At 39.4% G+C, this 13,339-nt stretch overlaps 1 protein-coding gene across 1 annotated transcript in view; it reads right to left on the bottom strand.

The window, feature by feature from the left end:
* VPS41 (vacuolar protein sorting 41 homolog (S. cerevisiae)) overlaps positions 1-13,339 on the bottom strand; it is a 219,530-nt gene that overhangs the window by 106,101 nt on the left and 100,090 nt on the right. Inside the window, exons 6-7 of the mRNA XM_012656464.1 lie at positions 12,896-12,958; positions 9,251-9,316 (exon numbers count right to left, since the gene is read on the bottom strand). Coding sequence (XP_012511918.1) covers positions 9,251-9,316; positions 12,896-12,958 — 129 coding nt within the window. The remainder of the gene's footprint in view (positions 1-9,250; positions 9,317-12,895; positions 12,959-13,339) is intronic.

Below are 13,339 nucleotides of genomic sequence, written 5' to 3'. Positions count from 1 at the left end.
GCCTCATATATGTACTTTTATCACATCCAGTATACTATGCCTTATATAAAATACACTAAGCCTTTTAGTATGCGTTTTTTCTTTTAAATTATTTTTAATCCAGAAATTATAACTTAATAGTAACACCATTTTTAGTTCAATTTTTCAACACATGATCTGTTTTTATTTTACTCTCATTTCATATACACATAAACATCTTTTTGTGCTTGGAAAGAAATGTCCACAGATGCATTTCTGGAGAATACAATAGGAAAAAAGGAGAAATCTGAATTCTCTCTCATAGAAGACTGAACACAAAACAACCTGTCAACCTGCCATAGATAACCAAAGAGATGAACCAAACCCCTGATGCTCTTGACTGTTCAGCATTTGGTGAATTCTTCTTCTTTATTGCTTATCGCAACACCCATCTTTCTATAAATTCAAAGTTCTTCCCACACTATCTTGCCAACTCTCAGATGCCAGATTACTTGGTTTTACCAACACTGTTCATCTACTCAGTGAGCTCTGACCCGAACTGCTACATCTACACTGTCCTTTCTATAGACGTCTGTAAATGATATCAAATGCTAAGTAAAAGGATGAAGAATATTTTATTGGCAGAGTTAAACCAGACATCCATCCTCAGGCAGACAAGACATTCATGTAGCAAAATTAACGTGGCAAACTTCATGAGACTGCAGGTATTCCTTGCAGCATAAAAGCAATTATTAAACTTTATGAATACATTGACAGAAATCAACACAAGAAAATCTCACCTTAAGATTTTGAGTCTTACATGGACATCAACACTCATATTATCTCTAGTATGTTCTTTTATTCTAATACATTCAAGAAATAGGGAATGGCTGTAAAATCTCTAACTCCCGAAATTGGAAACTAGAACTCAAAATTGTGACACACAGGAGGGGAACTATTTTACGTATATGGTGGATTAAGAAGATAGCAGACATCTTAGAAGCAGATCCTCTGGCCCTAGTCAAGCCTTCAGATGACAACTGTAGCTCCAGCCAATATGTCTATTTTCAAAATATTACAGGGATACAAATGTTTTTGGTTACATGTATTGATTTTGTTATGTTTGAGTCAGGATTATAAGTGTGCCCATCACCCAGATACTGTTCATTGTGCCCGTTAGACATGTTTTCACCCATTCCCTCCTCCTACCTCCCTCCTGATTGATTTCCAATGAGTTTTACTTCCCTCTGTGTACGTGTTAGTTCCAATTTAATAGCGAGTACATGTGGTGTTTATTTTTCCATTCTTTAGATACTTTGCTTAGAATAATGATCTCTAGTTCCATCCAAATTATTGCAAAAGGCCGTAATTCATCCTTCTTCATGGGTGAGTAGTATTCCATAAGGTACATATACCACATTTTGTTAATCTACTCATGAATTGATAGGCACTTGGGTTGATGCCACATTTTTCCAATTGTGAATTGTGCTCCAATAAACATTTGAGTGCAGAAGTCTTCCTGATAAAAAGACTTCTTTTCCTTTGGGTAAATACCCAATAGGAGGGCTGCTGGACCAAATGGTAGGTCTACTTTTAGTCCTTTGAGGAATCTCCATACCATTTTCCACAGAGGCTGTACTAACTTGCAGTCCAACCAACAGTGTATAAGCATTCCGTTCTCTCTGCATTCATGCCAGTATCTATTCTTTTTGGACTTTTTAATAAAAGCCATTCTAATTGGTGAGATCTGATTGTGCTTTGAGCTTGCAATTCCCTTACAATTAGTGATGTTGAGCATTTTTTCATGCACTTATTGGGCATTTGTCTATCTTTTTCTGAAAAGCTTCTGTTCAAGTGTTTTGCCCACTTTTTAATGGGCTTGTTTTCCTTGCTAATTTCCTTGAGTTCTTTGTAGATTCTGGTTATTAGCTCTTCATCAGATATATACCTTGTGAATATTTTCTCTGATTCTGTAGGTGGTCTATTTGCTCTGTTGATTATTTCCTTAGCTGTGCAGAAGGTTTTTAATTTAATCAAGTCCCATTTATTCATTTTTTTTGTTGTTGCTATGACTGCCATTGGGGTCATCCTAACAAATCCTTTGTCAAGGCCGATTTCAAGAAGGTTTTTCCAACTTTTTCTTCCAGAGGTTTTATGGTTTCATGCCTTACATTTAAGTCTTTTATTCATCTCGAATTAATTTTTGTGAATGGTGAGAGATATAGATCCTGTTTTATTCTTCTGCATTGAATAGAGCTTCTTTTCCCCAGTGTGTATTGTTGCCTGCTTTGTCAAAGATCAGTTGGCTGTATGTGAGTGGTTTCATATCTGGGTTCTCTGTTCTGTTCTATTAGTCTATTTTTGTGCCAATACCATACTGTTTGGGTTACTATAGCCTTGTAATGTAGTTTGAAGTCGGGTAATGTGACGCCTCCAGAGTTGTTCTTTTTGCTTTAGATTGCTTTGGCTATTTAAGCTTTCTTCTGGTTCCAAATGAAGCACAGAATTATTTTTTCTAGATCTGTGAAATATGACATTGGCATTTTGATGGGGATTGTATTGAATCTGTAATTAACTTTGGATAGTATGGACATTTTAACAATGTTGATTCTACTGATCCACGAGCATGATATGTTCTTTCATTTGTTTGTGTCCTCTGCAGTTTCTTTCCTCAGTGTTTCGTAGTTCTCTTTGTAAATATCTTTCACCCCCTTGGGTGAAAGTGTAAACCCCCTTGGTTAAGTGTATTTCTAGGTACTTTATTTCCTTTGTAGCTATTGTGAATGGTACTGAGTCTTTGATTTGACTCTTAGCTTGATTGTTATTGGTATATAGGAATGCTACTGATTTATGTACATTAATTTTGTAACCTGAGAGTGTGCTGAATTTATTTATCAATTCCAGGAGACTCTTCATGGACTTTTTGGGGTTCTCTAGATATAAGATCGTATCATCATCAAAAAGCAATAGTTTGACCTCCCCTTTCCTGATTTGGATATGCTTTATTTCTCTTGCCTCACTGCTCTGGGCTAGGTCGTCCAGCACTATGTTGAATAGAAATGGTGACAGTGGGCACCCTTGTCTTGTTCCAGTTCTTAGAGGGAATGTTTTCAACTCTTCCCCATTAAGTCTGATGTTGACTGTGGGTTTCTCATATATGGCTTTCATAATCTTGAGATAGGTTCCTTCTATACCTAGTTTGTTGAGGGTTTTTATCATGAAAGGGTGATGAATTTTATTGAATGCTTTTTCTGTATCTATTGAGATGATCATATGGTCTTTGTTAATGCTTCTGTTTATGTGGTGAATCAAATTTATTGATTTACATATGTTGAACCATCCTTGCATCCCTGGGATGAAGCCTGCTTGGTAATGGTAGATTTTTTTTTTTTTTGATGTGCTGTTTAATTCGGTTTTGCTAGTATTTTATTGAGGATTTTTGCATCTCTATTTACAAGGGATAATGGCCTATAGTTTTTTTTTCTTTCTTTCTTTCTTTCTCTTTCTCTCTCTTTTTTTTTTTTTTTTTGGTTGTGTCTTTTCCTGGTTTTGATATCAAGGTGATATTGCCATCACAGAATGAGTTGGGGAGGATTCCTTTCTCCTCGATGATATGGAATTTCTGCAGTATGGGTACCAGCTCTTCTTTGTAGGTCTGGTAAAATTCAGCTGTGAATCTGTATGGTCTGAGGATTTTTGTTGCTGTTGGAAGATTTTTTTTATTACTGCTTCAGTCTCGTTGCTAGTTATTGGTCTGCTCAGGGGTTCTATTTCTTCTTGATTAAGTCTGGGGAGGGTGTGTGTTTCCAGGAATTTGTCCATTTCCTCTACATTTTTGAGTTTATGTGCACAGAGATTTTCATAGTATACGCAGTGATACTTTGTATTACTGTGGTACCAGTTGTAATATTTCCTTTTTCATTTCTGATTGAGCTTATTTGGGTCCTTTCTCTTCTATTCCTCATTAATCTAGCAAGAGGTCATCAATTTTGTTTATCTTTTCAAAGAATTAACTTTTTGTTACATTGATCCTTTGTATTTTGTTTTGTTTTCTATTTCATTTACATCTGCTCTCATCTTACTTATTTCTTTTCTTTTGCTGGCTTTGGGTTTAGTTTGTTCTTCCTTTTCTAGTTCCTTGAGATGTGTCATTAGATTGTTAATTCGTGACCTTTCTGTCTTTTTGATGTAGGCATTTAAGCCTATGAATTTTCCCCTTAGGACTGCTTTTGCTGCTTTTGCTAGATTTTGGTAACTTGTGTCAAGTTTGTCGTTCAGTTCAAGGAATTTGTTTATTTCCATCTTAATTTCATTACTGATGCAATAATTGTGCAGCAGCAGGTTATTTAATTTCCACGACTTTGTATAGAATTGAGTGTTTCCCTTGGAATTTATTTCCAGTTTTATTCCATTGTGGTCTGAGAAGATACACAGTATGATTTCTATTTTTTTCGAATTTGTTGAGATATGTTTTGTGGCCTAAGATATAATCAAACTTGGATAATGTTTCATGGGCTAATGAGAAGAATGTATATTCAGTAGGTTTGGGGTAAAATATTTTGTTAGGTTTTGTTAGGTTCATTTGCTCTAGAGTCCCATTTCAGTCCAGTGTTTATTTATTTTCTGCTTGGATGAGTTGTCCTGTTCTGCCAGTGGGGTACTGAAATCCCTGGAAATCTCCATACTGCTGTTTAACTCTTTGCTTAGATCTAGTAGCTTTCATTTATGAATCTGGGTGCTCCTGTGTTAGGTCCATAAATATTTAGGATTGTTATGTCTTCTTGTTGATTTGTTTCCTTTACCATTATATAATGACTACCTTTATCTTTCTTTACTGTTGTTATTTTAAAGTCTATTTTATCTGATATGAGAATGACTATACCTGCTTTCTTTTGGTTTCCATTTGCGTGGAATATTTTTTCCATCCCTTCACTTTGAGTCTGTATGAGTCCTTGTCAGTCAGATTTCCTAAAAACAGCAGAAACTTTGGTTGTATTTTTTCATCAATTCAGCCAGCTTGTGTTTCAAGTGGCACATTCAGACCACTCATATTGATTGTTAGAATTGGTATGTGGGATGTTGTTCTGTTCATCCTGTTGTATAAAAACTTACTGCTTTGTTTTACCTCTTGTGCTATTGTTTTATATGATCTCTGACCTTTAGCTTTGGGTGGTTTTACACTGGTGGGTGTCTATTGTGCTAATCCATGTATAATGAGGTTCTGAGTATTTCCTGCAGGGCAGGTCTGGTCTTGACAAATTCTCTTAGTGTTTGCTTGTCTCAAAAAGTCTTTATTTCTGCTTCATATATGATACTTAGAGTTTTATAGGATAAAAAATTCTAGGCTGTCAGTTGTTCTGTTCAAGAAGACTGAAGGTGGGGCCCCAATACCTTCTGGTTTGTAAGGTGTCAGTTGAGAAGTCTGTAGTTAGCCAGACCGGTTTTCCTTTGTAAATTACTTGATGTTTTCACCTCACGGCTCACAGGAGGTTCCTCCGTTGTGTTGACTGTGGCCAGTCTGATGTCTATGTGTCTTGGTGATTGTCTCTTTGCAATGAATCTCCCAGATGTGCGTTGAGCTTCTCTTACCTGGATGTCTAAATCTCTAGCAAGACCAGGGAAGTTTTCCCCAATTATTTCCTCAAATAGGTTTTCCAGGCCTGTGAGTTTTCTTCACCCTGAAAGATACCTATGATTCTTATATTTGGCCATTTAACATAATCCCATACTTCTTGTAGCCTTTGTTCATTCCTCTCAATTCTCTGTTCTTTATTTTTGACTGAGTTAATTCAAAAGAATTGTCTTCAAGCTCTGAGATTCTTCTGCCTGGTCTAGTCTATTCTTAAAACCTTCTACTGTGTTTTGTAATTCCTTAAATGAATTTTTCATTTACAGTTCTATTTGGTTTTTTTAAAAATGTCAATCTCTTTAGTGAATTTTTCATTCATTTCCTAATTGTTTTTCTGGTTTCTTTGAGATGGTTTTCCATTTTCTCTTGGATTTCATTGAGCTTCCTTACAATCCATATTTGGAGTTCTTTATCTGTCATTTCAATATTTTCATTTTGGTTGGTATCTATTGCTAGACAGCTGGTGTTCTCTTTTGGGGGTGTCCTTTCACTCTGATTTTTCATACTTCCGGAGTTCTTTCACTGATTCCTTCTGATCTGGGGCAGCTGTCACTTCTTACTTTTGGATTTTCTTTTGTTTAGATGGGGCTCTTCTTTTTCCTTTCCCACTCACTCGTAAGGAAGTGTCTGTAGCCTATGTTGGGTAAGAACCTTTGGCTTTGCTTGTGGGTACTTTGATGAGGGTCTAGGTTCCGGATGGATGCTTTGGTTATAGATATCCTTAGTGTGCTGGTTTTTTCAGTTGCTAGTTTTTTGCAGGCTATAGCAGTGGTGAGGTATGAGTATGAGCAGATTCCCTGTCTCTCTCCGATGAGGGAGTATGGAGGTCTTTGAGGTCTTTTCTCTTTCCCCAGCCCTGTGGTCTTCCTAACATTGTGAAATGTATTGGCATGCCCAGGTTAATCTCTGAGACAGTAGGTGGTGCTTGTGGGTAAGAATCAACCACACCCTATGTGAATGAGTCAGTAAATGATGCAAAGGGATATGCAAATTTACCTCTCTGTCAGTAGGAAGTGCTTGCCATAAGGAACAATCTACAGTGTTGTTTTGGGACCGGTTACTAGCTCTAGCCCCTCAGGAGAAGCATTCGAATGCCCCAGGTGATGGGTGGGGTCCTGGAACTTCCAGGTGAGTCCTTATTCTCCACCACAGCAGAGTTGGGTGGGGAAGTGAGGCTGGGCAGGGCTGGGTTGGGTGAGCCCACCCTCAGGCTCCACAAAAGCTAGTAAGGTAGCTGTTTCAGTGGGGGTCAAAGGTCCACTCGCAGGCTTCTGAGGAAAGCCACCATGGAGGGACTGAGATGGCCCACCTAGTCAGAAAGTCTGCTTGTGGAGGTAGGGGCCATGTAAGATCCACAATCTGAATGTTTGGAGAGGGTTTCGCTCTTCTCCTCCCTTCCATCCTGCTCCGTGGTCTCTGTCTGGTATCCGCTGGCAGGCAGGAGCTCAAACTAGCTGAGCTCCCCAGAAATGACACTGCAGGCTGAGGGCTTCCCTGTCCAGTATCCTGCCCTAGGCTGAGAACACAGTGTTCCTTTGAAGGGAGGGGTACTCCGCAAGCGTGCTATAGCTGGGACCCACACTGAGCTCTCTTATCAGTTCTGCCATGCAGGCTTCCTCGCCTCCTGACATTAGTTCACAGATCTCCCCTCTGTGCCCCTGAGCAACACGATCAAGTCCTAGGGGTACAGAATCTGTGGGCCTGTCCCCAGGTCCCCAAAAATCAATCGCTGATCACACCAGGGAGAAGTGTGCTGGTCCTAAATTGCCTATGGAGTGCTCAAGCAGGTTTGATGTTCCTCCGCTTTCAGGTATGCCCTGCTCTGATGGAGCAGCAGGGCAGGCAGCATCGGGGAGGGCCAGTGAGCAGGGAGCTCACAGTCCAAGCACCCCTTAGTTCTCTGCAGGTCTTTAAGAGGAAAGGTTTGGGTGCCACTCTCCATGGAAGCCCTATCAAAGGGGAAACAGCAACTCCTGAGAGCCTCAGCTGAAGTCTCTCTCTTGGCAGCCATGGGTAGGGGAGAGGCAGGGAAGGAAAAGAGTCTGGAGGAAAGCTAGCACTTTGGTTGTCTCTGTCCCTCTCTCCAGAGGGCAGCCCACCTGCAATGTCCAGGCTCTGGGGTCACGCATGTCCCCCACAACTCACTGGCCCCCTGTGGCTCCCACAGTCTGGGCCATAGTTGGGAAAAACATTTATGTAGGAACAAGCATCATGAAAACTGAGAGGCTGAAGCTCCATGGGGAAGACAAAGGTGCATAGTGGGTAGAGAAGCAATATGGCGCCAGTTGTCTCGGCTCAGGTCTGTGGTGACAGGAAGGACCCCAAGGGGGCTGGCAGCCTGGTGATTTGTCCTCAAGAAGTTCCCAGTTCACTGGGAGCAGCAGACGGCAGCAGCTTTTGGACTTGCCAGCCAATATTTTGACTGCGCCCTCCTGACAGACTTTCAGCTAAAACACTTTTAAATTTTCAAACTATGAGATAAAAAATATTTGTTGTTTTAAGCCATTAACAACAAAAAAGCAGTGACCCATTCTTTACCCCACTGAGTTTTAAATAAAAACACGTGGGTTAAAATCACAGCTAAGTGAATTTATGCTACATGGCACACAAAATTTCCTAGCCAGAAAAGTATTCAGTAAAGAAATATGAATAGAATTTTAAAGCTATTCTTTACTGAGGCTGACAAAATCAAGTAGTTTTTTTTTCAGGAGTGGATGAGGTGACGATCTAAGCTAGGAAATGTGAGATTAAGTCTGTAATTCCCATTATTTAGTCCTGTGGACATTTTTACACAAAGTAAGTAAGACTAGAGCCTAAGGGTAACAGTGGGCTATGAGGTGGGAGAAGGTGGGGCTCTCTAGCAGCAATCAGAACTGGTATAATTTTGGCTTCGTGCCATGAAATGAAGCAACCATTACAAGTGAGGTAATGACCGGATGCTCTCCTCCTTTCATTTTATGAACTATGAGACCAAGAGAAAACGACAGATAACTATCATAAAACATTTGAAGCCATTTGGTAGCTGGCGTCAAAGTAGCCACTCCATATCTCTATACTTCTATAGAAATAACCACAGACTACCTCCTTTTCACTAGCTCTAAAATGAATATAAAACAATATTCAATAGTCCAGTATAGTGATAGTAGTTTAAAAAATACCTCCGGCTAATAAAAATAGAAAAAGATTGACTTGACTTATTCTACAAGCAGAAAGATTCTTTGATTTGTGAGTACACTATATCTATAAACAGAAATGTACAGAAAGGTTTGACTCTCTTATTTTACAAACGGCACTGAGATAAAATTGCTCAAAAGTTTATCAAGGCATTTTCTACATGGGGCGGAAATCACTAGTTTAATCGCTCTTTTGTTATTTTTAAATGCTGCCTCTTTTTTTGTGGAAGGGACAGTATTTTAAAGCTCTAGATGGTAGTTTGAGTAACATTTCTTTTTCTCACCCTGGATCTACTTCAAAGGAATGTAGTAAGAAACACTGAGGCCACAACTCCCCCAAGAGATGATAGCCTTATGATTTCATTACACTTGTCTTTCTCAAATTTCTCCTAATGAATAGTCAGACATTAAAAATATTAAGGATAAATTATAAAGCAAACACAACACCCCTCAAAGGCTACATGTCAAGGTACAGCCACAGAGCACTTACCTTCTTCCCTCCAGTCACAAACTGCTTGCAACTGGATCTCACAAAATGTGGGTGTACAGCAATGATCTACAAGAGAAGAAGGACCCAATGATGGTTTAGGAGTCATGGTTAAAGCACAGAATGAAAACCCTTTATACATTACAAGTAGCATGATCTAAAAATTATCCTAAAATCTTGGTAGGAAGTAATGTACTCAGGTAATATTCTGCAACAAATGATGACATCTAAGTTTTGCTCTTATGTAAAAAGATTTCATCTCTGAAGCCAGGTCAAAGCTTAAAGACTAGAATAAATCAGGTCTACCTTCTGGCTGAGTGACAACCCCTGTGAGTGGAAAACCCCTCTTCTGGCGACAACAAAAGAAGTCAATCAAGGCACCAAGATATCTCCACTGTAAGTGAATACAAGTCATAGAAGAAACCCAGAAAAGAACTCAACTAACTCCTTGTTCAAGATGCCTTCCAATGAGGGATGGCACTAAGTGGCAATGTAGCATCCCAGATATTTAGCACAGTTATACCAAGACTCCATCAGTGGGAGAGACAACAGAACTGCAGGACCCAAGATCTACGGAGCAAACTGTTCAGGACTTTCCCTTCTGCCCACAACCTAAGTTCCTGTCCCATATCTCTCTTTCGTTTCCCACTCAACCAATGTCCTCCCAGCCCCTTGTTACCGAGGTTTCTCCTGAGGCCACTCCACTACCCCTTCTTCTTGTTTACCTCATTTTCCAGTGGCTTTATGATTATATAATATCATTAACATGGTGGGGGGATGTGACAGCAAAAGCAATAGTAAAGTTCTAGCAGCTCCGCTCAGTGCAACTCGGTCTTCGGGGCTCGTCTGCTGTGGCTGTAAGCCTGCATGTACTCTGTCTCTTTCTCTTTTTATCCCCAAACCATCCATGAAATCACCAACATAACAAATTAATTTTTTCTAACTTAACAAAGAGAATATTTCTAGGCACACACATACACAAACATCCCATACAATTATACTTTTTTAAATCTTCAATTAAATACATTTTGTATTCTTATTAATTACTTAATAATTTCCCTCTTCCAATGGAATAGATTAAGATTCCTCTTCCCACACTATCATTTTTTTTTTATTTCAGCATGTTATGGGGGTATAGATGATTAGGTTACGTATGATGTCCTTACCCTCCCTCCCCGCTAAGTCCAAATTTCAAGTGTGTCCATTCCCCCGGAGGTACGCATCTCACTCATTGTTTGTGCATATGCCCGTCCTCTCTTCCCCCCTCCCCCCTCCCCCTGCCCAACATTTAATACATGTTATTCTTATATGTGCACTTAAATGTTGATCAGCAATACCAATGTGATGGTGAGTACATGTGGTGCTTGTTTTTCCATTCTTGGGATACCTCGCTTAGTAGAATGTGTTTTTAGGGCTTAGCACATGACCCTTCATTCCTCTACTCATTCCCACCTCCCAGGTTAGCCCTTCTTCCCTTCGACATTTTCCTAACCCATTCTAAACACCAATATTGAAGCATTTACACATTCTGTTGTTTCACATTCTTAACATCACTCACAAGAGTCCTTTCAGCTCTCTTGTAATGCGTAACTCTAGATAAGTGACTATTATTTCACGTCTCCTTTGCTCCCTAATCATATTACCTTACCCCTTTTTCCCCTTCAGGTGTAAGAAATAAAACCATCAGAGTCACTGCCCTCATCTGCTCCTCCTTAATCACCCGACTTCCCAATAGTAGGGCTCAGCCTCATCACTTTCATGCCTGTCTCACAGGCAGTGGGTATAGGACTCTTTTCCAAGATTATCCTCCCTAGTTAAGCTGTTGATCTCATTGTTTAGTGCTGCTCTATTTAATACTGCCTTTCTTTATTTTCCTCTCTACTGATTTTCACCATCAACCAAAACATCATCTGCAGAAATCTTCCCTGGACATTTCTCCTTTCTATCAGATATCTCTCATTTATTACCAACAGTGTTGAAAGAAGAGTCTTCACTTCCTTGCCTCCAATTTACTTCTTGGTATATGGTGAGCCTCCTGCTCTTGAAACTTACCAAGGTCACCAGTACCTTCAAAATTACCAAATGAAATGCCCTTGTTTCAGGTCTCCCCCCATTTAATCTGCACACTGCCTTTGACACTGCTGCCCACGCCCTCTTGGAAACCCTCTCTCCCTTGTCTTCCCTGACACCACTCTTCTGGATTTCCCCTGGTCCCTCCAACTGCTTCTTCTTAGACTCCTTCACTGTTTTTATCTTCTACAGCCTAAGTCTTTAAATTAGAGTGTTCCAGAACATCACCACTATCAGTCATCTTCTCTTCTCACTCTGTAATCTTAAACTAGATAATATCTTTAAAAATTGCTTCAACTTATGCAACTGTGGTTGTCAATTTTGTGTCTAAGGGCCAATCTCCATCCCGAGGTCCACACTCATCTTTCTAAAACCTCCAATAACATCCCTAGCTGATACACTACGGTTACCCAAACTCAAGACCAAACTAGCCTGTCCTTACTGAAACCATCCCTTACTGCAATTGGTGGCACTCCCACACACCGTCCCCAAAACGAGAACCTGGACTGACCCTCAGCTCTTGCACCTTTCATTCCTCTCACCCAAGCCATCACTAATGTAAGTCGGTCTATCTAGCAAAGGCTGTCCAGACAAATTTCTTCCACTATCACTCTTTTTATTGAGATCCTGTCCCTGCCAAGAGTATTGCATTAGCCTTCTAAATTGTTTCTTGTCCCAATCACTCTCCATTCTGGTAAATTCAGTTTTCTAAAAGACACATCAGATTCTATCTCTCCTTTACCTATTGGCCAATAAATGTTTCAATTAACAGGTGAAAAAAATAAATGACCACTTCCTATAACAACTAAAAGAGACACTTTACCAAAATTGCTACTTAAAATTGGTCCTACTGACTCTTGCCTATCTGCCCTTCAATCTATACTGTATACGGTTGCCATACGAATTTTCCTAAATCTTGGCTCAGTTTATGTCACTTCTGTGTACTTAAACATTCAATAATTTCTCCTTATCTACCAGATGGAGTCCAAATTCCTTAGCCTGAATATAAAACCAGCCCCAATCTTGCCAAATCAGTCGTTTATGCACCATGTAAACTAGACTATTTGCCACTTCCTGAACACAATTTGAACTTTCTATCCTCTCCATTTCTATTATGTTGTCCTTCCACATGGAAAGCCAGCTTCTCCATCAGCCCCTGTCCATTCATTAAAGCCAAGACAAACAACACTTCATCAATGAAGCCATCATTAACAAGAACAGCTAATAGTGACTCTTCTTAGGTTTGAACTCCTTAAAATTGTTTTTACCTTTTTGAATCTTTAATCACAGATTTTGTGTGTGTGTGTGTGTGTGTGTGTGTGTGTGTATGTGTGTATGTGTGTGAGATTTCACCCACTAGAACAAAAGCCCCCTGGGGACACACTGGAGACCTCAGTTACAAAATGTACATCCTGTCTTCCATCACAGCAGCCAAATAGTATCTATTACATAGTAAGTGTTGAATAGATACTTACTGACAAAACTAATACAGTACTGATAGTGCTCAAATTATTGTAATCCTTATTGCCTTAGTCAAAAAAAAAACCACTGAAAAATTAAAACTTTCTGAATACTTACTTTAATGGGACAGTCAAAAGTCTCATGAAATTCTTCTCCAGAATACAGTCCAAATACCTGCACCTAAAAAGTAAATGGATGGTGTCAGCTCGCTGTGACAGGAACAGAGAATGCTGCTGAGTCAGTGAGAACACATACTATCAATAAGAAAAAAAGGAAAACACTTAATAATTCTAAAGCCCTATGACCCCTATTAAATATCCAAATGAAAACAATCCCATCAGGGTGAGAGTACTTTGCTGCAATTAAGCTTTTATAAGCTTCCCATGGATAGAGTTCACTTACCACGAATTTGTTTTATTAATGCATGCCAACTTTTACAAACAAAATAGATATGAAATGTTAATAATACTCTTTGATGAACTTGCCACAGACTATCCTTAACAGAATTATTTTTTCATCCCTTACAGGAAAAAGGAGCTTCTTTTTTGAGTCACTCTTCAT

The sequence above is a fragment of the Propithecus coquereli genome, unplaced genomic scaffold (genome assembly GCF_000956105.1).
Source record: "Propithecus coquereli isolate 6110/MARCELLA unplaced genomic scaffold, Pcoq_1.0 Scaffold502, whole genome shotgun sequence".
Taxonomy (NCBI): Eukaryota; Metazoa; Chordata; class Mammalia; order Primates; family Indriidae; genus Propithecus; species Propithecus coquereli.
This window is presented reverse-complemented; position numbering and strand designations above follow the sequence as displayed.